Below are 24,584 nucleotides of genomic sequence, written 5' to 3' on the forward strand. Positions count from 1 at the left end.
CTGCAAGTCGAAGTGTTAAGCTTCTGCCACCGTTTTGTTTGTGAGGTGATAAAATACTGCTTTTAGGTAGCCAGAGGGTGGCAGCCTTTATTGCAGCCTTGAGCCCTGCTGTGCCACACTGCTGAGCATCAGGAGGGCTGCCAGGCATGCTTCAGCGAAGCTCTCTGCAGCTGGTGTCTGCTAAAAGTAGTTCTCACTCAAATGCTAGGCTCTGCCTTTTGGAATTCAGCCAGATGTCCTGGATTTTCCTGGCTTTAACTGATATTTTGATGAAAATGATGATGCTCAGGCTATAATCCAAGGAGTTTTCAAGTGTATGGTCTGGCCATTTGGAAGTCCAAATGCCAACACAGGCAGTAATTATGTCCTTTGCTTCATTTTCAACCCCATCTTGAGTGGCAGCTGCCCTCTTGTACTGTGAGCGGCAGCAGAGCTCACAGGTGTATTTAATAAAGATGAACAGTGGGAAGATAGAGATGACAAAGGACACCTGTCTTATAATTTCTTGTGCTGGTAAACTCGTAGGCAGTGCAGTTCATGGTTATGGTCTGGGACACATCACATCCCCGGGACCCTGGGAGTGGAGATGGGCAGCTTGAAGGCACTGCTGACCTGCTCTGGCACCCAGCGAGGTGCCACCACTGCTCTTCTAAATCTTCTCTCTCCTCTCATAAGTAATGTACTCTCACTTGGGAACCTTTTTCCCTGCTCCTTCTATGCGTCCTTAGTTATTCTGACTCTGTTACACAAGATGAAGCAAAAGAAACCCAAAACCAAACAAAACAAGGAGAGCAAGAAACAGGGAACTGAAACTGGAAAGCCAAGTGCTACAAATAAAGAGCAGAATGGGAATTACAACTGGATTCCAAAGCATTCATTGCCAAAGGCAGGAGCTGACTGGGAAAAGGACAAGTTACAGTTCACTCACGAAGAGCACATTTGATTACTCCTCCTGGATTTTCACCAAAATGAAATTTGCTTTCTCTGTGTGTATGTGAAAGGCAACTGTTGCATGGAGCATTTACAAAGCAAAATTGTTTATTTCAAACTGCTTTGTGGGAGAGAAAAAGCTCACAAGGAAGAGAAGAAAACTGACTAGAATCATGTTTCCACCGAAGAGGGCTCTCTGGATTTGTCCATTTTTCTATTTCTTGATGCTGCTGTCAGGAGCTGGGAGCTGACCTCTGTGCAGAGAGCAAAAAACCAGCCCCCAGCTTGACCCCAGTGTGATTTCTGGATGGGGAAAGCCCTTGCTGTCAGGCATCAGAACCTGGTCAATAGGACGTGGGAATCAACCGGCAGGAAACCTGGATGTTTAGACTTGCCAGACTGCACAATGTTGGCACATCACCCTGGGTGGTATTTTTATTCAAATATATAATACTAATCTTTGCTGGTAGTTTGGGGTATGTTTGATCCTGGAAAGGAAATCAAATATGAAACCAGGGGCTGGATCAAACACTGATTGAAAACTATTGCTGACAAATGATTAGTAAGGAGACCAAGTGAAGGCAGCAACCTCTTGATTCCCCAAAGTGGATTTTCATAGAATCATAGAATGCTTTGGGTTGGAATCATTCCAACCCCCCTTCCATGGGCAGGGACACCTTTCACTAAACAAGATTGCTCAGAGCTCCATCCAACCTGGCCTTGAACATTTCCAGGGGTGGGGCGTGCACAAGTTCTCTGGGCAACCTGCTCCAGTGCCTCAGCATTTTGAGGCTGGATGTAACTTTTAGCAACGCAGGTGAATGTGGTCAGACCTTCCCCTTGCCCTGCGTGAGGAGTGTGACTGGAGGGCCACTGCTTGACCTGGGGAACATCCACCTTCACTGCTCCAAAGCACACAGCCCGTGCAACCTGGCATTTAATGCCCCTGCCCAGACCTCTCACACAGTGGGTTTCCAGCCAGAGGGGTTTGGGTTGTCAGTTCCCATGCCAGGCATTTCGGAGGTTGCGTGCCAGGCAGCTGATGAGGGAAAGGAAGCATTGCTGGACTGATGGGGCTAAAAAGCCAGTCAGTGGCTCTCCTCCTGCACCTCCTGCCCATCCAGCTCCACGTTAGCCAGTAGCCTGTCCTGTTTCAGGCTCTCCATGCCCATGAGGCTGGTTGATGGCAGCCAGGGAGGGAGCAGCCATGTCTCCCTGCACAGGCAGGAGCTGCAGCCGAGGGGAGTGGGGCAGAAAGGAGGTGGGAAGTGTGAGGGTCTCACAAGAGTGTCTTTCCACCCCTCGGGTCTGGACAAAACTGGTATGCTATCTGTAAGTAAACCCAGCAATTGTAATTAAAAAGAGGCAGGTTTTCTCACATATATCACCTCTGCTTGCTTATTTTGGACCACCTGATCTATCTGTTCTGCAGTGCTTCTTATTTCACTGCTAGTACAGATGATTAGTCTTTTTTTTTCTCTCTTTCCTCTCTCTGTTGCTCCTTCTGCCAGTGCTTGCTCTGGTGTTTGTTTTACTTTCAAGCATCAGACAGCAGCCCTTTCACCTGAGGTTTTCCCATTCCCCATCTCCCATGTCAATGCAATTTAATTCCCACTCTGGTGCTGATGGACTTAATGTGGACCTCAGCCTCTCCCATTTCACCCTTTACTTAGAGGACAGAGCACCCCCCACCTGTGTCAAGGGAGTGCAGGATTCTTCCTCCAAAAACTGAAGGACTTATCACCCCTGGTTAGGGGAGGTGACCAAAGGTTTTCCCACTCCACAGCCTGGGTGAGTACTCCACTTGGGCCCCACAAGAAAATGGTGCTTCATCCTCATGGATTTAATACCAGCAGCAGCCCTCTTGGAGAGTTGACAGCAGTGATAAACTTGGTCCCATTCTGTTTAAAAATTGGTTTAAGAAAGATGCCTGGCTGTTTAATATTTAAGCTAATGTTTAATGTTTAAACAGGAAATTGGTCTGATTGTCAGAAAGGGCATTAAAGCAGGACGGGAACTGGTCTATAATCTCTGACAGGCACTGCCCTTTCTCTGCAGCAGCGTGGTGCCTGGGAGCTGCAGGAGTTTCAGAAATGCCAATTTTAATCAACCTCTTTCATTTCACTTGCTGCTTGCCAATCCCACAGCAGTCAGACGTGCTTTTCCTTCTGAAGTGGGGAACATTGTACCTGGCCCTGTTTAACAGCATGAGACGAGTTCAGCTGAATCGAACTTGTACTTCAAACCCCAAACTAATTGCAATAGAAACGTGCATGGGTGAGGTGAAAGGTGAAGCTGGAAGGTGTTGGCTCGTAAGCGTATTCCAGATGATTTGGGGTCCTTCTGCACGTGCACCCAAAATTCTGATGTCAAGTTTAAAGTAAGCCCAAAAATGAATGGTTCTATTTGCTACAAATACACATATGGATGAATTATTTTTGAACAGATATGAGCAGTGTTTTTCAGGTGGTGGAAATACCCCCTGGGGGAAGTGTGTGATGGCGTCACAAAAGGTTCATCAGGATCAAGTCTGTGCTCCCTCCCCAAGGAGGCACTGTGGCTGCACCAGGTTGCATGCACGGGGTAGTTCTTGAACACAGGAATCCCTGCTTGTAAACGCTTGGAGCTGGGAAGAACATGTTCAGCAGGGAGCCCTCGAGTCAATCAGCAATTCACGCTAGTCCCTTTTCCCCCCTTAAAATATTCTTAAGGTGGATGCTAAACCAACCTGTCAAAAGTCCTTTAAACAAGCATTTAATATTGCACTTACTGTGTTCAAAATCCAACATTGCTGCTTCCTACTGAGACTGTTCTCTCCTTGCCAGTGAGAATAATTTGAAGTATGTGTGTAAGTTCAAGGTAGATGGGAAAGTCGAAGCTGAAAATGTAGATAGTCTTCTTATAGATAATCCATCCAGGCATTTTTTCCCCCAGAGAAACCAGCAGTGACTGGCTGATCCTCACACAGAATGGCTGCAACAGTGAACAAAGTAGCTCAGGAGAACTGTACTGTCTGTACAACCTTTTCTGTGTGGTGCTTAACTCTGGCACTGTGAGACCCTGCTCACATCTGAAAACAAGGGGCCACCTGAAACCCCCTTTCCCTCTGGAAAAGGCTTCTGGTGGGGAGCCTGGCTGAGATTGGTCTGCACTTCTGGTGTCTCTACAAGGCTTTTGTACGTAAAAGTGAGAAGACATAAGAATGTGGTTGAGGCAGAGGCCCAGGGCAAAGTCATCTGGGGCAGGTAGGTATTTCTATTGGCACATACATAAGAATTATACCAAGCAGAGCAAGGGTTTGGTGGCTGCCACGTGTGATGTGCCTTTACACACTAGAGAAGAACCACCTTCCTCAGACTTAAAACACATGAAGCAAGAAAGAATCTGAAGAAAAGTTTATAAGAAGATCAAGGTTTCAGGGCTATTAAAAGGCACATTTCACCCATGTTGAATGACAGTTGCGTTCATGGACACGTACAATGCTCAAAATTCATGGCAAAAAGACCACATAATGATGGTACATCGTGAAACATACATTCCAGACTTCAGTTAAACACTAAAGTGATTATTTTAAGTGTATCATGTACATAATAAGAGCGGAACAGGCAGATGCATCCAATTACTGTAATTTACAAGGCAGTAATTCAAGCCTCAAACACATTTCTCCTTATTGGAAGAAGGCGGTACGGCTTACGAGCAAAACGGGGGGCAGCGAATTGACAGGCAGCCAGGAAGCTGCTCCCATTTGGAAAAAACCAGCCAGCACCTGCTGCAAGTCAGAGGGGATTTGACTTTGCTAATTCATTGCACTGTGCTGTAACAGCACGTGGCTGGGCTGGATCAGGTGCTCTCGGGGCAGGAAGGGACCAAGATCCCCGTCCTGGCTGTGCCACACCGGATCAGGCACCACACAGGATAGGTCAGTGCAGATGTTTGCTTGGCAGTGGGCAGAATAAAGTCCAGCCATGCTTCCTCCCTTGCCATGTAGTCATGTGCTTTTTGCTAATTACCCCTTTTCATCCAGCTCGGGGTTAAGTTTCACGTTGCGATGATTAATAATTAATCAAATGCATTTGGAAATTAATTTGGCAATTCTACCTCTGATTGGCAAGCTAATCTCTTCTGTGCAGCGGGGGGGATGTTGTGGGAATAACCTCGGATATTCAGAGCTGCTAACTGAGGTGAATACATAAGGGCATTTGTTATCTTGTATGGTGAAAAAATAGTCCTGAGTGGAAACAAAAACATTCTCCAAGACCTCTTTGTAATTCAGAAAAGGTGTGATCTGCATTTTGCCTTGCCTGTATTAGGAATATACCATTGATATTATCACGTCCAACCAAAACAAATGGACAAGAAAAAGGCAAATTTGAAAAAACACCCCCACAGTTGATTTATTTCTGTTTAGCTGGTAGCAGCTCCAGTGGATTTGATGCATTAATTATGGGGCCAAAAAGAAAAATCACAAGGAGAATAACTTTTGCCCTTTTCCAAAATAACACTTGTCTGATAAAAGGTAAGAAGAGGGAGTATTCAGCTTCCACTGGGCGTGTGGTTCCTGCTAGATTCGATTTAGTAGTCCCTTTTTACAAGCAAACAGCCCTGCAGCAGCCACAGAGGTGAGACACACAGTACAGCTGAGCAGGCACAGCAGTCCTGGAGCAGAGGGGAGGTTCCTTTCCCAGAAGGTGGTGGTGAATGGTCGAGCTGGGACATCCTGGGGGAGAGAGGAGATGGTAACAATGCAGGGTCCCCTCAAGACGCGAGCAGGGAGGTGGCAAATGTCCCCCACGAGGGTGAGGAGATCACAGGTTTTTCCCAGGGACCCAATTGGTGGGGGGCAAGAAGGGCCATGGCTGTGAAACATGGGTTTTCTGTCGTCCTGAAGAGCAACAGGACAGTGAAGATGAAATTCCTTGTGACTAGAAGGACATTATATTTAGCTTAAACCCATGGCCTGTGCAGAACTGGGATGATTTCCTGGATTTTTCAGTCCCCCAGGCTCTGAGATCATTGTCCTTGGCTCTTGGCCATATAACTCTCAGACAGGGGTAATAATATTCTTTGGACAAGTCACAAAAATTAATGCCATCAGCATGTGAGGTGACCAAAACCTTTCCTGGGGATAGGGCCCACAGAATCACCGAAACAGGGATGTACCTGACTGAGGGGTGTGTGCCTGACTGGGTAACAATGAGAAAGTCTGGTTTACCTCTGACTCTGGCTCTGGCATCCAAATTTCTCTCTTTGAGATCTTCCCCATATTGTACAATATCTAGAAGAAAAAATTATTTGTACCACGTGAGAAAAAATTATAACCCGTGCTACTTCCAGTTTTGGAAAAGCAGGGGAAGTCAGAGCAACGTGACATTGATAAAAAGCATTAACTGTTATGTTCATTAACTAGCTGAAAGTGTTTTGTACCAGAAAATGTACAGTGATTTCTACTACAGCTTCTCTAGATGGCTTTTGTTGGTTTTTGGCTTTTTTGTTTGGTTGGTTGGTTGGTTGGTTGGGTTTTTGTTTGTTTGTTTTTGGTTCTTTTTCCTGAGTACAACTGAAAATGCTTCTTCTCAAGAATGTTTGAGAAATAGCAAGGTGAGGTTACTGCCATGTGCTTGGGATACAAAGCCTGTTAGAAGTGATGGTGCTTGGATCACAAACTAGAAAGAGGAGAAATGCGACCCTGGGGCTCTCAAAGCATAGAATTATGAAGACATCTCTTGGCTGTTCAGGCAGTACAAACCTCACCAAGGGTTTTCCTTGAGAATAAACTGATTGTAACAATCATGGAGGTTCTTGGGAGCAAATGAATGCCTCCAGAAGAGACAAACTCCCCATTTTTGTAACTACTGCTCACAGGTATGCAGAAAAGGAAAGAGAAATTAGGTGACTTGAAACAGAGCAAGTAATGAGGATTGTAAGTTTTGCCACATGGAAGTAAAGGGCTGATTTTCCCTTAAATAACAGCTCTGTGGCTTTGCCATGCAGCAGCTGTAACTGTAATGTACACCCTTTAATGCTTTTTTCCCCTCCCTCCCTCCAGATTGTTGTAAAGGGATTTCACTGTGACTGGGAACCCAGCCCAATGTGTGTCATTCTGAGATTTAGACATTATCAGAGCTGCACATTACAAATTCATAAAGCTGAGCTAATGGTACTCTTTTGTAAAAGGAGAATTAGAAGGCATAGATCAAACATGAGAATAATGTTCAGATTTCCAGATTTCTGCATAGGAAATAGCTGTGAGCATTTGTAATGACTTAGATTACTTTTAAAACGTGCATTTGTTAGGAATTGAGGTACTATATCTGTGGGCAGCATCAGGTTGGAAGGTTTTTTCTTCTAGACATGTGGTAAATGACATGAGCTTCATTTTAAGTCTCCAGTGCAGTTACATTCTGATTTGGGAGGGATTCTTGGCTTTGCTTTGTTCAAAACCAAACAAAGTAAGTAAGTTTAAAAAAAAAAAAAAAGGCTTTAGTGCATGCTGTTTTCTGGGATCACTCCCTGCGAATTCTAGGAGTCTTAGCACAAAATCAGACCCTCTAAGCTCTACTTAATCCTTTTTAGCCTTTTAATAGAGATGTTGAAAGCAAACCAACAGATCTGTACCTCTCGGGCTGCTCTCTCCCCTGCCTGCACGGCCCCCTCCATGTATCCACTCCATTGGGTGGCTGTCTCCGTGCCAGCAAAGTAGATCCTGTCAACAGGCTGGCGAATGATCCTTCAAAACAAATGGAGAGTGTCAGATGACAAGTAACAGGAAGGTGATGATCCTTCTGAAAGCAATTTATGGCTTTGATGGAGCGCTCAGCTTCAGTCCTTCAGAATTCCTGCGGCCCTGGGCTGGGGAGCACGGAGCAATAAGCTGTCCCTGCACGACCACCTACTTGCTTCTGTACACAGAACTCAAGATCTGAGGCAGAGAAAATCTAAGGCATAAATCAGCCTGCCCCACTTCTGAGCTAAGTAATGCAGGCCTTATTTTAGTGCTGGGATAAGGGATAATCCTAACAGCCTCCAGAAATGCAGTGCAGCTGATAGATTTATGTCTTCTGCATGGCAGGTTTGTTGTTATCCTGCCATTACAGAGGAACTCTGTGAATGACCTTTTTGCAGTGACGGGTCACTAATATCTGCTTCTATTTGGAGGCTGGACTTGTCTGGCTGTAAGTCCTGCCAAAAGGGGATGGCAGCTGAAGGCCTTGGCATTCGGGGAGTTGCAATCACCCTGTAGGGTCATATAAGCCAGTGACTCAGATGTGTAAAGCTGCAAAAGCATCCCAGCCAGCCCAGCTGTAGGTAACGAGCTCCCTTTCCCATTGAGGATGTGCTTGGTGTAAGGGCTCCCATCTAACCCATAATTAGGTTTTCCTTGTCTGCATGACACCAGCTTCCCCAGGCCAGAGGCCCAAGTGTTGAGATACATGGCAACAGAAGAGTCTGTGCATGAGATAACTTCTCCCCACACACAGCTTTGCTCAGACACAGGGTGTAACCCCATGTTGGACACATTAAGGAGCTCCTGGGCTTCACCTGAACCTCGAGCTCCACCTACATAGTCAGTGGAGACTCTTCATGTGTGCCCTCCAGGTCTCACTGGGCTTTAAAGGGATCCCTTGCAAATACTGTGTAGCACAAAATACTGTAAGTAATCTAACGGGGAAAGGTTTTGTGCCTCTAGCAAGTCCCTTTGTGACTTTGTGTTTTGTTTCCTTGAAAGTCACAAGAGAAACTCTGCTGTTATTCAAGTAAATAACAAGATCCTTGCTAGCTGGGGAGTAGGGGAGCTGAAAGAGGCATATTCTACATATGCCATAATTTTATTGCAAAAGGTATATCATTGCACATGAGCTAAGAAATGTGAATTAGAAAGAAAAGCATTCTCTATTTTACCTTCCATAGGAATACATTATGCCTGGTGGGAAGTAGGCTGTGTAACAACCTCCTGAATATTGCTCCATGGTCCAGTTCTTTTCTTCATAATGCACAGGCTGTAAGTATCAGCAGACATTACAGAGTGAAACACTGGCAGAGAAATTGGAAATAAAGAATAGATTTCTTTTCAAGGGGGAAAAAAACAGTCTAAGAATACCTATCAAAGGAGTGCCATGTCATCTGGCTAATGCTATCCAGCTGCACAAAACAAATTTTTTTGCTTTTACAGAAACAGCAGCCTCCCATGGGGAAATGACAGGACAAATTAAAATATGCCCTGCCTTCTCTTTTCTTGTACAGAGTGAGAATGGCAGTTCTTTTCTTCCTGTACTAGATGCTGCTGCCCTCCCCTTGCGAGTACAGATTGTATGGCACAACGTGCATTTTTAGGTACACATTTTAGGTGCCAGGAACTTTGGCTTCATTGTCTAGAACAAAGAAGCAACATTATTGTACAACAGAGGTGAAAACAAGCACTCATTTCTTACTTGTAAAGCCTCTTTCATTCCCAATGCTTTGGCATATGCCTCACAGATCTTCTTTTTCCTATATGAAAATAAAATCAGAGTCAGAAAAAAAAGGGAGGGAAAAATCTCTCAGCTCTTGCTCTCCTTATAAAAAACTAAAATTTATTGCAACATATTGGAAAGAAAGTTGTGTTTGGCTTTGTTTTAAAGTCTGATTTCAAGTTCTAATCTTAGCATGCATATTTCAAATGCTGATGCCTAAAAGTTACATCCAAAATGGACCCAGGGAGTGGGAAATGAAGGTTGATTTTGGCAATGAGGTCTAAAAAAGTAAATCTTCGTACAGTTATTTTGGGATGTGGAGCCAATTCTTTTTCGTGTTCACTGGTGTAAGACCAGAAGAAAAGCACTATAAATCAATGATTTACAGATTTACTACAGCAGAGAATAAAATATGAGCTGAAGAATACTACTCACATTCCTAAGCAGAACTCCTGTTTCACTTGCACAGTACCAAAAGCCACATTTAGAAAGTACTGTTTGTTCATTTCACTGACTAATGGAGAAACTATACTTTTGTAAACAGAGAAGTTCAAAAACTTTATCACCCAGTCTGAATGTGAAGGAGACCCAAAACTAGACATGTCGGTGCTCCCTATATCCCTGGGGTGAAGCATCATTCAGTGGGGATGCAGTCTGGGAACACCTTTGGAAAAATCTTCTCAGTTCACACAGAGATGCAGAGCTGACAAGCCATAGCATGGAAGAGTGGGCAGAACTTGAAAATTTAGAAATATCCATAACTGGAGGGATATTAGTATTAGTATCCAGGCCTGTTTATGCTAAAAGCTCAATTCTTGCTCCAGTTTCCATTATTGGTAGTTGCACCAAGTGTGTGTGTATGTGCACATGCACACACATATTCACACACATTCCTGCAGGGAAGCATCCCAGAGAACCAACTTGTTTCTGAAATATTTACAGCTTCTGAACTCTTACCTCTCTTCCTTACTGAGATGGGCCAGTTTTCCAGCCTTTCTGCTAAGAATGAAACTGAAAAGAAAAAAAAATGGCATATAAATATCATGCAGCGTCAGCTCCCCAGCTGATTTGCAAGCTCTTGCCTGAAATGACTCTAAAAAAAGGATGTGCTTGACGTTTTGTCATCATACCTTGGCACTTAATAATTGCAGGTCACACAGGTGAAAAGGCCTGTGCAGGGTACCCTGGTGAGTTAATTGAAAGGGAGAGTTTGAATTTCCAGAGGGCAGATGTGCAGGGCTGCCTGGCAGCTACCAGATGAGAAAGCTGCAGATTGCAAGTGTTCTCAAAGCTGCCAACACTGGCCTCATCTTGCTCTGTGGGAATGAACTCTCTGTCCCCACTGATTCAGGACAGCAAAGTTGCACCCAAAGTGGGCAGAGGCACGGCAGTGTCCAGCAAACTAGGCCTGCATTGCCTACCCTCTTATATTTAGGTCTCATCCAAAAAGACTGAGACCCCAAGTTTTCTTGAGCTTCAGAAGTCTAGCAGGCAGCTGAACACACCACTGCCTGTGTCACCTGGTGTTAGTAAGTGATGAAAGCCTGCTGCTCTGACAAGCTCTGCAGAGTGTCATGGACCAGTCCTGGAAGAACTGAGATTATTGTTTATTCATCTTGAAGGAAACAGATTTGGCAATTAGTTCATCTGACCTTAGTGGAGGGGATGAAGTATGTTCCTGCACTCTTTTAGAAAGTTGCATAAATCCACAAGGAAAAAGAAAGCAGGAAACCTTTCACTTTATGGGGTTTGTGGGAGGCTTACTGCTCTCAGGTCATGGAAGTTTTTAAGCCTTGAACATGGCCATAAACATGTACAGTTCAGTAGAAGTGGTAAGCTTTCCCTGTCAGACACTTAGGGAGTACTTGCCTGATGTTTATATTGGCCTCTTCTTGGCAGTCTTACCTCAGATTACAGTGGAAACATTTGTAAAGATTGTTTGTTCATTCGGTTTCACCTCTTTTAAAAGCCAGTCAATGTTGCCACATATTTTCCCATCTGTTTGTCCAAACTGTAACTTTTTTACTTGTCAGTTACTTCAGAATCCTGATTTCTTCACTGCACAGCTGCTGCCCTGCTCAGCCACCAGCTGGGGTGGTTGTCCTGACTCAGCTCAACAGTGAGAGGAAGCAAATGAGGATTCCTTGGACCACTGCACTGTCATTTTGGCCCAGGTACTAAACAAAGCCCAATATAAACCAAATACAGGCTCATACAGCTAGGTAAGGAAGGGATTTATTTCTAAATCCAATCCTCAGCAAAAAATCCCCATGAACTGAATGCCTAAAATGGACTACAGCTGAAATGAGCAACTCCTTCCCAACTATATCCTTTGGAGAGGCTGTTTGTAGCAGAACCTTTACCAAAAAGCTTATATGAGCTAGAGAGGCACAAGAGGCTTGTCAGAAGTGCTCTCCTCCATGTATGCAGACTGTAGGAATGGGCAACACTGATGTAGCCTGGTCCTTTCACCTCTTTCTTTCACTCACTCATACAACATGAAATACACATCCGTAAGCACGGGTTAGAAGCTTTTACCCCATAATGGCAGGGAAAGATCCATCAGGTTTCGTGTCATCTATGGTTATTCCAATTGGAGACTCTTCATCCTCAATGATGAAGCAACCACAGTAACCTAAGAGGAAAAAAACCCCAGAGGATTGTCAGAGAAACTTGTTGATGATCATTGTTTCTGATAGTAACGAGCAAGGAACATTATCCATAAAAGGAATTGTGCAGTAATTCCTGTGTCACCAATAATATCTACATGTCTGAAGTGTTTCTGTAACAGTCTCTCTACTCTCTTCTCTCTAACTCTGAGAAATTTTGTACACAGACTTATAAAAGTCTTTTAAATTCCATTACTACTTAGCAAGGAATTCCTGTGGATTGCTATGGGCCCAGGCAAAAAACATTAAAAATAAACTTACCTAGCAAGAACTACAGTGATTCATTACATGAGCAACTTTGGCCTAAACAAAACATCTGGTCACTGTGGACTAAAATTTACACTCAGTATTGATTTTGCTGATGATAAAATTGTTAGGAAAGTTGTCCCATAATAACAGTAATGCAGTGGAAACATGGACTGTGTAATACAGTATTACATTAGGACATGTTTCAGATGAACAAGCAAAAAATCTCATACAGAAAAATGTATAAATCTGACTATATTTCTGACTAATCCCAATGGCCAGTTTATGCCCTGAAACATGTAAAAATTATATTACTTTGATTAAGAAATATTCTCTCCACTCTCAGCACTGTTGCAAAGGAACTGGAAACTAATCTGTTCACACAAATAGTTCTGCAAATGGTATCAGCCAAAGCTGAGAAAAACATGATATTGCAGCACGGAAAAAATGTCTTGAGTAGAACAAAAAGCTAACCTACTTTTCCCAGTCCTCTGAGATATCAAGCCTGCAGAACAGAGGATTAAAACCAGGGAAAGGTCTTGCTTACACCTTAAGCTCTGCTTGTCATCTGCTGCAAATTCTCTTTGGCTGACTTAACTCTGTCCCTGGCAGGGAGAAGCAGGCACCTGTTGCTGCAGGTCTACTTCTTCTGTGCAATGCAGGTTTCAGCAGTGCTTCCCAGGAAATCTTGCTTGTTTTCTTGGTCACCTCACCTCAGCAACAACGAGATTCGGGATTGTATTTGGCTCTGGACTCATCTTTGTGGCAAGGCAGGCATTCAAGCTCAGAGAAAGAGTACCCCTTTCTAAGGAGCTTTACTTTTAATTTTTCTGTGTGTTTTGTTTTGGGGTTTGGCACATTTAACCCTCCCTTGGGTTTATTTCCTGATTGATAGACAGCAGAGTTTTGAAATTTGCGTAGCAGGGGGCTCCCAAGCCCTTCACTTTCCCCACCTACCCTTCCTTGTCCAGAAGGCTTCCTTGTAGTACATCATGCATTTTATGACAGACCCCATAGGCAAACGCTGAATTAACTGGTTTCTCTTTGGTGGCAGCTCTGGTTTGTAGTGAATCTTCGTTGTCAGGATTGGAGGGATGGCACTGATCACATACTTGCCCTGCAACACAGAACACAGTCAGCACGGACAAGGTGCTGCCTTGAGAAACACTCTTAATAGTTGTTAATATCTCTCCCACACCTGACTCTGCTATGTGGCTTTCCCACACAGATATTTCCAGGGGATCAAAATAACTCTGCCATTTCATTAAAAAAAAAAAAAAAAGGAGCTGGAACAAACAGACCAGAGTTGAAACTTGGCTGATAACAGGTGGGAAAATGGGACAGGAGAGATCTTATGGCATAGGTAAAACTGCCTTTTATCATCCCCAGGAAAATACAACCCACATTTGTCCAAATTATAAGATGCTAAAAAAAAATCACGTTTGTGCATGTTCACAGGACACTACTTCAGGACAAGCTATACTGATGGTGATTTCAGGTTTCCTGAACAGGCTCCATCCCTCTTGCATGTCCTATATCTGACTGGAGCAAGGAAGGACGCTCTGCTTCAGGGCTCAGCGTGACACTATATCATAACACTGCTGCTCTCAGGCTGGTGGAGCTGCTGAGTGCAGGAAGCCTATCTCCTCTAACTTGACTGTCAGTCAGTCATAACGGAGGCAGACAGCAGTTTAACTCCTGGGCTTAAAAATCCCTAGGGAAAGGAGAGTCCCTCCTCCAGGACATCTTTGGACCAGCTCCCTGTCAAACAGCCCTTCCCTTTCTGGTAGCATTCTCTAAATATCCTCCAAACACTGTCACCAGTGAGACAGGGTCTTGCAGATCCTGACTATCCTGCATAGACTCCTATGGCACGCTGGGCACTGCATGCAGAGGAGCTGCTGCCCCATGGGTGCCATGGGTGATGATGTGCTGATGGAGCACGTCACAGCACCCCTGCACAGAGGCAAAATCTTACTCGAGGTATTTGAAATGTCTTCTTTTTTGTTGTGCTGCAAACCACAAACTTAGAAATAGGAAGGTTATTTTCCCTTGCTTTGAACTGGTTGCAATGCAGAACTAAAACATAAAAATATATGAAAGTTACGGCAGAAAAAGTCAGAGTAATGACAGGAACTAAGTAGCAGAACACCAAGAAGAGGCCCAGTCACAAACGAATCTGTAAAGCAGGTTTCACACAGTGTCAGCATAGTCCAAGAAATAGACACACACAAATGGGTACTTCCTGATTACATCTGGCTTAGAGCTACAGCAGATGTATTCCCCTACTAAATGCGTACTCCACTTTTATTCTGATCGAATTACCTCATATATCTCGTGGTTTAGAGTCTCCACAAGGACATTATCACCTGTCTGATCAATACTGATCACAGGTCTCTCCAGTTTAACTCTGCCTTTAAGGCGTTCCATTATTTTCTCCGATATCTGACCAGAACCCCCTTTAAACTTCCTCTCCTAAAAAAAAAGAACAAACAGAAAACAAACACAATCAAAAAAATCAACAGCATTAATCACAACAATGTTGAATATGACTTCTGCTCACCATCATGAAACTCCAGGCCAAACCTGAAAGAATTAAGGGTGCATAAAGAGACCCAGACTTTCAGAAGAGTGAGGGCATAAACATGAGCCTCAGTGTCTATTGCTGACTAAACCACTTTTGCAATGGCTTCCCTAATGATCTGGCTTAAAGGCTCTTGAAACCTAGAGAACACACACATCTAATGTAGGTATTCTAGCTAGCATAAATATATCACTTCATTCAAAAGAGGTTTTTGATATTTTACCCATCACGGTGCTACCAAAACCCTCATGTCTGACAAAGAAACCAACTTGCATTTGTACAGTGAAAGACTGCAGCAGCCCAGAAGCAAGACAGACATTTAACTGGGTCTGGTCTCAAGTGCAAGAGGCAATGGGCTTTATCTGCCCCTGGGAAGACACAAAGACAGTGGTATCTGGAAAAAAGCACAGTCTGTGACACATTTCCCTGTGATGTCTGTGCAGAGGCTCAGGGGAAGCACTAAATGCTCTTTTATCTATGAGCCACCAGTGTTGTATTAAGCAGCTCACTTTTATATATAAGATGATGGTACTGGCAGGGAGGAAAAGGTCCACGAAGTCTTGTGCTGAAAAACTGAAATGGCTGCCTAAGGAAATTTTATAAGGCTTGTCATGGCCACTAAGTCAGAAACTCTTAGTGTTTTTACTCAACTGGTATTAGTTGGGGTGAAGGAAGAGGGAAACCTTATAGAAACAAAGACAACTTTTCCCACCTAGGCACAAAGAGAAGGAAGTATTCTTCCCAGGCTAGCTTGCTTCTCTCCATGTCTTGTTTAGCTATGAGTATCCTAATTTTCTTTTTAATTCTTGGTGCAATGTCTAGCCACTGCTGATGTGGGACAGCAAACATGATTGAGGGGCTTCTGAGGAGTAAGACTCTTAGGTCTGGCTTCTTACCCCAGCAGGCAGATGTAGACAGAGACTGCCTCTCTCCAGGCAATTTCTCCTAATGTCTTCCTATCCCAGGACACTTGGAAGGGTATGGTGCTGTCTCCACTCTTCCAGCTGGTAGCTTAAGTCTGAAATGCTGCACATGCTTTCTGGGGCTGTGTTAACTGAGGTAGGAGGCTAATAAAGGGTGCCAACATACCACATCCAAATTACTTGGACAAACCTCTCCTCCCTTTTCTGAAATTTCATCTACAACAATCACGTGGAAACCACGATGTTCTCCAGGCAGCCAGACACCTGCCATGATCAAGGAACAGTCTGAAGTAGCTCATAAAACATGCTGCCATGTGAGTTGACCCAAAAACAAAGGGCTTTTTGCTATCTACCTCCAACTCTTGTCGTTAGAGGCTTCAACACCGAAAAACCACCCTATTTCACTTTGAAATACACTTACTTTGAACTCTTGAAAACATTCAAATGTGCCAAGTAACCACAGAAAATAAATTGGCAAAAAAGCACCACGACAGTAACAAGACTATTGTGCTGAAGTGAATGCAGAACTCCCCCCAGTTGTTTAAAGAGTCCTAATTTATCCCAAAGCCTAGCTAATAAAATTATTCATTACACAGGGTTAGTTGACAAGGGCTGTATCACCCCATGAGAACACAACCGCCTCCAGTGCCAAATGCTCTTGTCTTTTCATTAATTGCAGGGCTTTGATGGGTACAACACTCTACTTGCTCCCTATAGCTTCAAGAGAAGAGGAAGAATATGAGACATTTTGTACCTGGCCCCCATTGGTGATAGAGAAGATCCTGGATGTGCCCCCACACTGCCTCACATACCACAGGAACCAGAGAGCGGACACTTCATGAGGCTCAGACGTGACGTTGACGTTCACAAAGGTGGTGGCAAAATCTCTAACAGCTCTGCATCAGACACAGGAGCAGAAAAAGACAGTGAGAAAACGTGACTTCCTGACTGCTTTCAGGATTTTTTTTGTTATTCTCAATAAAGACTGCTTTTCCAATGTCAGAAAAGTCAAGATGATTTATATGTCTTTGATTTTTCAGTCTGCAGTGATACTTTTAAAAAAGGTTTCTACCAGCACATCCCTCCCAAAATATTTACCCATTCAATTTGAAATCCCACTGATTTCACCTCACTTATGTCTTTAAATAGTTTCCCAGCTGCTACTCCTTTCATCACAGCAAATATTTCTCTCAAGAGGAGAATACATTTGGTAATCAGTTCTGGAAACTTTTCTGCATTTCTCCTCCATGGGGAGCTCACTGGGCAGATCAGTTCCAAGGTCTGAAGGGTCCTGAGGGCCTGAACTAGCCAAGACACTCCCCATCTCCCATGCAGCACTGCTGCAGAGATCTTTTGTGAAACCAAGAATCAGACAGAGAAACCAAACTGGCAATCACTGCCATATATATAAGGAAAGGGTCACCACAGCAAGTCCTCTGAACATAAACAGAGATACAGCAGCAGGAACTGAAGGTCTGGCTGTTCACATTTCTTTTATTTCTGGCTACAGATTACTAAAGAAACTGAGATAATTTTGCAAAGAAGGTAAAAAGACTTTGACTTGGATGAAGTTTCATAAAACAACATGAATTTAACATCTTCTGCTAAAGGAAGGAACTTTGCAAGTTATCTGGGCTAAAATACGTAACCTATAAATTTTTATAACCTCATTTCCCTCAGTATGAAGTCCAGTCACCCCTATTTCATTAGCCAGGATATGAAAACGTCCTGCACACAAGAACCCTCTGCCACAATCCCAAAAGCACCAAGACACTAAGCAGTTGTAGCAGGTTCAGGCCTAAGAAATGTGAAGGTAGTCTCCAGGATCAGAAGATGCTGATCTGTAACACATGGCAAACAAATCTTTTATAATCTGGGCCCAAGTCATACAGAAAATGCTGTGGGAGGGCTCTTCTGTTTAAGCACTTTGTTTTTTAACTATGTGTAGAAAAATGTGGCTTGGCTTGAAGATCTAAAATGGGTTTTTACTGAGTTTTTGAATGTGTTTGAGCTGAGTACATGCATTAAAACTGCCACAAAACCACTGGCAGTAGAAGCTGCCTTGCAGAGAAGCCTGTTACAGGAGGGATCACTATAAACACAGTTCTGCTTATACTCCACCAGCTCCCTGACTAAGAGGAACAGTAACAACTAGAAGAGGAAGAGCCAGTGCACTTGCTACAGTAAGGGTACTTCAGAGTAACCGAGTTTGGAGGCAAAAGGCTCATAAAACTGATTGTAAAGAAAACTACAACGCCACAGAGAGCAAGTCCAAGTGGCCATACCACATATCACATGGAGCTGGAGCAGGATTTAAGTCATCAAAATAAATTTCAAATGGAAAATTTTGGTCAGGAAGCTGCACGCACAGCACTAAATTGCAGTCAGAATGAAAGGGTGAACAGAGCACAGCCACACAAATAAAGGACAGTGAATATGAGGGAGGAGAGTGTTACAGAACAGCACAGGGGCTGGCATAGCAAGCAGGGAAATGAGGGCTCATATGGGCACACTTCTCTTTGCCTTATAACAAGAACTGATGGAAATAGGGAAGGAATAAAAGAGAATTTCCAGCTGTTGTCACGTCAATTTATTGAACACTGTTCCTTTTGTTATTTATAAAATGTGGTCCCTCACAGACACATAAAACACACTGGCCATTTTACAGGTGATACAACACTTTAGCTCTCTTCCTGCCAACTGGGGTTGATGGTCCATTGGACCTGCTACTCACAAACAAGGAGGACCTGTTGGATGATGCAAAGGTGAGGGGCAGCCTTGGCTGCAGTGGCCATGAGACTGTGGAGTTTAAGATCCTGAGAGAAGTAAGACAAAGAGCAGAATTGCAGCCTTGGAATTTGGAAGAGCAGATTTCGTCCTCCTCGAGCACCTGCTTGGCAGTGTCCCACAGGAAACTATCCTGTAGGGCAAAGAGCCCCAGGAGAGCTGGCTGGTGTTCAAGGGCAGCTTCCTGGGCACACAGGGAGGGGGCACAGCCACAGGCAGAGCTGAGCAAGCACAGTCACAGGTTGCTGGGAGAAACACGGGAGCACCCGGCCTGGCTTAGGCACAAACCTACCAGGGAGGTGTAAGGCAACAAAAAAGGTTGCCTCTGCTGCTCCTTGTTTCCTTGCAAGTGTTTCAGAGGCCCAGCAGACACTACTGCTGAAACAAGGAGTAGCATTTTGACTTATCCAGAGTTTCCAGTGCCAACAGCTGCTAATTCCCCACTCTTCAGGTCTCAGACTGCCCCTTCCATTGAGCAGGCAGCAGTGGCTGCTCTCCAATGCACCAGTGGCACTTGCCTGCTCTGTGGCACATACCATGCAGCTCACACAATAAAAACAGACGCACATGATACTGTGTAGGAGCTGAGAATCAGAGGACATCACTCCTCAGCTCCTAGCCTGACATGGGACTAGGGAAGTACCCTCACCTGCCTCCATTTCTGTGCCTGCAAGTGACCTTTATTCGTCTACAAAGTGGAGTTTTATTTACATGCTGATTTTCCCGACGTCAAAAGGCACACACTTTCGAATGGTTTGAAGTAAAAGCGTGGTGGGAAGAGCCCACCCTGTCACTCCTGTGTGCACAGGCCTGCTGAAGCAAACCCTGGGCTTCCCCAGTACCTTTAATGCCATCTGCCAGCCAACCCAAACCTCACCTCAAGCACCTCCTGATCTCTCACTGCCTGTACCCCTGCTGAACTCAGCTGTATCAGAATTTACCAGAAAGCCACTATCATTCTGCAGCTGGAGTTCAAAGTGGATAGAGTTACATACTTGGTCCAGCAAATCTTATTTATCAGATCTTTCATGGTCATTTTGTCCCATTCTTCAGCATGCAGAGAATCCCATGGTGCATCAACAGGAATCTGGAGACAGAGGTGAAATATTCAAGAAATTATTTGGAACTTTATCATTACCTTGACATAGTTAGTAGCACAGATTTGACTGATATATTGGCCAGGAGTTAATTTTGTCCCCTGCACACAGATATCCATTTGGAATAAATTCACCAAATGGAATAGTTTCCATTCACACCTTTGGGCACGAATTGTACCATGACCACAAAATCTGGCTTTGTCTGAACAATGAACTATATCCTTATGATGGGACTCATCTGGCCTTTAGTTCTCCAGAAGTGAGGTGTCTACTCCAATTTAGTTGTCTTGAGTTGAGGGGGAAATTCTTTCCCCAGTAGAGATTCAGTCAGTTCCAAGATGGGTATCCAAAGGTCCCTATGTCTCTCTGTTAACTACAGAGCAAAAAAAAGATGTCTAGATACTACTGAATTATTTTTAGACAGGTAAATTCTTAATAATAGTTCTTTGCGTGTAAGTACCACGGCATGTGAGGACACTACCATATATATGAATCTTTAAAAAAATGTATTATTTTACAAAAAATGTGTAATATCATACACAAATTTGACTCTGCAAAACCAGATAAACCTAATGAACTTCACAGGAATACAGTTAGTTATGCCTGAAGGTTCTGACAAGGTAGAGTCCTTGGTTTGTAGATAGATTATAAGGTAACTCATGAATATTTGAAAGACAGTATAATGCTGCAGGGGCTGCAGTCATACTGCTTAAATTTTGAATTTTAAAAATAAAATTACTGTGAAGTCAAACTAAAGCCCAGCTTAGGCAGCTACAAAAAAGAATCATCTTTACTCAAGAAGGTTGCCACAAGGGAAGGGAAAAAAAAACCCTTCTCATCTCAGCTCATGGAATGGTTTTCCCTGTCATGAGAAAGTACATACATTGAGCTCAACCTCATTTTTTTTTCAGGTATCTTAGACACCTCCAGATCCTTCTGTCTCCTCTCAAAGAATCATAGTATAGTTTGGGTTGGAAGGGACCTTTAAAAGTCACCTAGTCCCACTCCCTCTCAGTGAGGAAAACCTACTATTTCTGACAGTTCCTAGCAATATAGATATCTTTCCTGATGGATGTTTCTTTTCTGTTTTGTTGTTGAGGAGTTTTTTTATATTAAAGAAGCAATAAAAAAACATGCCAGAAACCAAACCAAACCAAAACTGATTTATTCATGGTGGCCTGAACATTGTAGGAAACATGCAATTTCCACAGCCTACCTCTTTTCCCATCTTGTCAATGGTTCTCCAGAAGTTATTGTAATCCAGATAAACTAAGGGGTTGCACGTTGAAGGGCAAATACCCGTGAAATTGCGCGACTTTCCCTAAAATACACATAAAACCACAAACAAATTAAATAAAACAAAACATACCTTCATTACCGAAGGACACAAAATTCTCAAAGTCATGACATGGTTTTAGCTATGTCGGAGGGGAAAAAACAGCTGGACTGATATTAAAAAGGACAATAACACCTTTTTTTGGTTATTATTGTTATTCAGAAGGGATGGGGAGGGGTACATTTGAGCAGGTTGTCAAATTCTGGGCTAAGGAGACTCAAGCAATGGCCAAAGAGGCAATATTCCTTGTTCCTGAACATTCTTTGTTATTACATTTGAATAAATCTAATACTTGCCTGCCTGCTGAAACATGCATCCTAAAATCTGCATGGATCCAAAACTGCATGCATTTGAAACTATTTAAGCTCCTTTATGGTACACTTCACCTACAAAACCGAACATACCTTTTTATTATGCCATGTCCCTTGGGAGAAATCTAGCCTAAAAAAATGTACCAAAAAGAAAGTTTCTGGTTGCAGGAAGAAAAATACCCTACGCTTGCAAAAATGGTGTCAGAATTTACAATGTGTATGACACGGAGCTGCAACAGCGACTGAAACTGTTATAATCTCAAATTGACTGTTTCAGATAATCCTGTGATATAATGATAAGCAAAACAATCTAACAGCAGCTGCTTCTTTCTGATAACTTTAATCTGACAGAGGACTGGATGAACAGATAACATCTTCTCTTACTGAATTGCTTTGAACCTTCTCCCACGTAAGTCAGTGGCAAATTTCTCATCAGCCCTCTCTATTGTTTGCCCTTCCAGATGTGCCAGAAGTTCGTGTGAGGATGCAGTGAACATGATGGACCATGACAGGTAGGACCTGGGGTGCTGAGCAGTTTGTCACCTGCTTTTCAGTGCAATGTACACCGTGACAGCCCACCACACCTGGCAGGTGGGAGCCACAGTCCAAGTGAGAGGCTGCAGTGCTGCAAAGGCATGAGATGGTGACCCAGGGACAGGGAACACAAAGCAGGAGCCAAATGCACCTTCCTCCCACTTGTCAAGACAGAACTTATTGGTCTTCTCTCTTATAATTGTGTGTGTGTGTATGTACCTACTTATGGATTTCTGATGTTCTTCAGAACAGTTTTCTGCAAAGATCATAACAAAGACAAAAGGCGCAAGATGAAACTCAGAGACCATAGTGAGCTTTCAGACTTGGCAAAAGCAGTCAAATATCCAAATTCCTACATTTTGGTCAACTTTTGTCAGCTCCAGGACAGGTGCAATAGAAGAGACAAGTGTATGTGGGCAAGGGGCCATAACAAGACTTGGCCAACACTGCTTGGTCCCTCTGTCCTCAGAAGAGGGCTACAGTGGCACCCCAGTTCTGGAGTCTGTCAGGGCCAGTCCGTGCTGTTCCTCCTCGTCATCTTCAGTGAGGGGAGCAGCAAAGCCACTCTCCTGTTCCACCTAGACACAATAATCTCTGCTCTGGGCCAGAAAAGCACCAGGCTGTGACCTCAGCACTTGGGTCAGCTTGAGATCCAAGTGCTTAAGGGTTTGTTTTTTTTTTTCAAATTTCCAACAAACACTGAGCTTTCAAGTCACCAGGAGGACTCTGGAGGTGGCTGGTTACCCCTGGATTTCTGGGTATGCAATCTTAACCTTATGTACCATATACTTTTTTCTCTCTTTTATCTCCATTTCATTCTGTTTTAGAGATTTACACTGAGGAAGGTGTAGGGGGGGATGCTGCTGCTTCAGCCTTCTCCAGGTGCACATGTGCATGCAAAACACTTCTGCCATGGCAAGAGCAGACAAACTTCTCCTGTGAACCACCAGCAGGGGACTCCTTCACAGGACGCTGCCTCTTCCTTTCCCTTGAGGAAAATTTCTTGCTGTCAGTTTGGAGCACTGTGTGTGGAGCCACAGAAAAGAGGACCAAAAATGTATGCAAAGGGGTGTACTGCATGTTACAGCTTTTGCTGTCATAAACCCAATTCTGTATCACACAAGGATATCCTGATACAAAGCAGCAATATACTGCTAATAGTTTTCTTCTTAATACACATAAACACATTTAGTTTTTAAAAAAGATCATCAAATATCACTCCTTCAAAGTTCATTTATTGCAAAACTTTTTATTCTGGTTGGGAACACAGGTGCCATCCATGTGTCTTCCTTAACATGGTTTAACACTAATAATCCTTCCTTTAAGCAATGCTGTCGGGCCACCCTAATCCAGGTGAAGATAAGTTATTACTGAAGTTCTGTCATGTCAATACTGCAAGGGGGCCAAGGGAAAAGATAAGCCCGACAATCAGGAGGAGCAGTGAAAACTTCCCAGTTTTTCACTGTTCAGTGACACCTCCTTTCACAACAGGCTTCTTTATAAGTGATTGTGTTTATACAGAGTGGTGTAACTTGCAAACCCTCCTCCTATCCTTAGCTTACTTAACTCAAAACGAGAAGCACTTCTTTAAAAAGAAAGTAAAAAGTTAACTTGCTCTAAACTCCTCTCCTCCTTTTGCTTTCAACCAAACCTACTCCTTATACTGCTGGAAAAAAAAAAAACAAACAAGAAAAGTCTCTCTCAGAAACTCTATGATGAGATTTGCATCAAAACAGCTTTTCCAACCCCCAGCATAAACTCCACTGAGTTCAACAGCTACAGGTTGAGAAATTTCCAGACTGCCCTGATTGTTGCAGATGTGGCAACTGATGAGAGAACTTGCCCACTGTCTGGCTAGACAGTATTTTTCTCCAACTTTTCCACTCTATACTAGCATTAGACCACCATGACCACAAACTGCTCAGGATTGATCAAGAAATCTTACCACCCTGGCCACTGGTATGACATGTACCACATGTGATATTCAACTATCTGCTATTTGAAAAGAAACCATAATTTTAGTAAGTCTGGAGAGCAATGGCAGGAAAAGCTGGAAAAATTCAACAGTGCTAACAGACCTGGACGAGGCTAAGACCAAATTCAGGGAGCCTGAAATAGTTTACAGACACACTAACCCCCTGTGAGGTGGGGCTGCACCTACCAGACATGGGAGCTGATCAAGGGAAAGCCCAATTCTAACAAATCCCAGGAAAGAAATTCCCATTGCCCATCAGACAGTGCAAGGCAAACAGCCTTAGACACATCAGTTTTTCAACTTTCTCTCTTGCACAAGTATCTCCACAGCAGGGAATAAATCTAGCCCAAGTGACCTGGGGCTGGTAAGTTATTAATTTGTTTTTAATATTGTCTCCCTGCTAGGGAGAGAAGCTCTGGCTGCATGTTTCACAGAGGAGCTCACTGCAAACAGGCAAGATCTTGCAATATTCTGGTTTTAAACAAGTTTATGGTGTTCTGGATGTACTATTTTGAGAACAACTGTTTTCTTAACTGAAAGGCAAATAACCTACTGGCTTTTTTCCCACGCTAACACATGGCTGCTTGACTGACCCACAGAGTTTATCTATCTTTTCTCATTTCCTAGTGCATCAAACGCTTTCCTACAGAGCTCAGATTTGAGTCCTGCTGCCTGCTTGGATTAGTTACCTCACACCAATCCAAAGGAAACAAGGTCCTCAGGCACCATACTTCAGTGGTTA

At 43.6% G+C, this 24,584-nt stretch overlaps 1 protein-coding gene across 1 annotated transcript in view; it reads right to left on the reverse strand.

Moving 5' to 3' along the window:
* Positions 1-4,310: 4,310 nt before the first annotated feature.
* The window catches only part of LOC108495346 (amine oxidase [flavin-containing] A-like), a 37,135-nt gene continuing 16,861 nt past the window's right edge, over positions 4,311-24,584 (reverse strand). The window contains exons 4-15 of the mRNA XM_017810958.1: positions 20,903-21,007; positions 19,585-19,676; positions 16,557-16,698; positions 14,621-14,770; positions 13,253-13,412; positions 11,919-12,015; positions 10,338-10,391; positions 9,360-9,417; positions 8,830-8,927; positions 7,546-7,657; positions 6,143-6,205; positions 4,311-5,647 (exon numbers count right to left, since the gene is read on the reverse strand). Of these exons, the coding sequence (XP_017666447.1) occupies positions 5,492-5,647; positions 6,143-6,205; positions 7,546-7,657; positions 8,830-8,927; positions 9,360-9,417; positions 10,338-10,391; positions 11,919-12,015; positions 13,253-13,412; positions 14,621-14,770; positions 16,557-16,698; positions 19,585-19,676; positions 20,903-21,007 (1,287 nt within the window). The 3' untranslated portion in view covers positions 4,311-5,491. The remainder of the gene's footprint in view (positions 5,648-6,142; positions 6,206-7,545; positions 7,658-8,829; positions 8,928-9,359; positions 9,418-10,337; positions 10,392-11,918; positions 12,016-13,252; positions 13,413-14,620; positions 14,771-16,556; positions 16,699-19,584; positions 19,677-20,902; positions 21,008-24,584) is intronic.

The sequence above is a fragment of the Lepidothrix coronata genome, unplaced genomic scaffold (assembly GCF_001604755.1).
Source record: "Lepidothrix coronata isolate B3197 unplaced genomic scaffold, Lepidothrix_coronata-1.0 Scaffold30, whole genome shotgun sequence".
In the NCBI taxonomy this organism is placed as follows: Eukaryota; Metazoa; Chordata; class Aves; order Passeriformes; family Pipridae; genus Lepidothrix; species Lepidothrix coronata.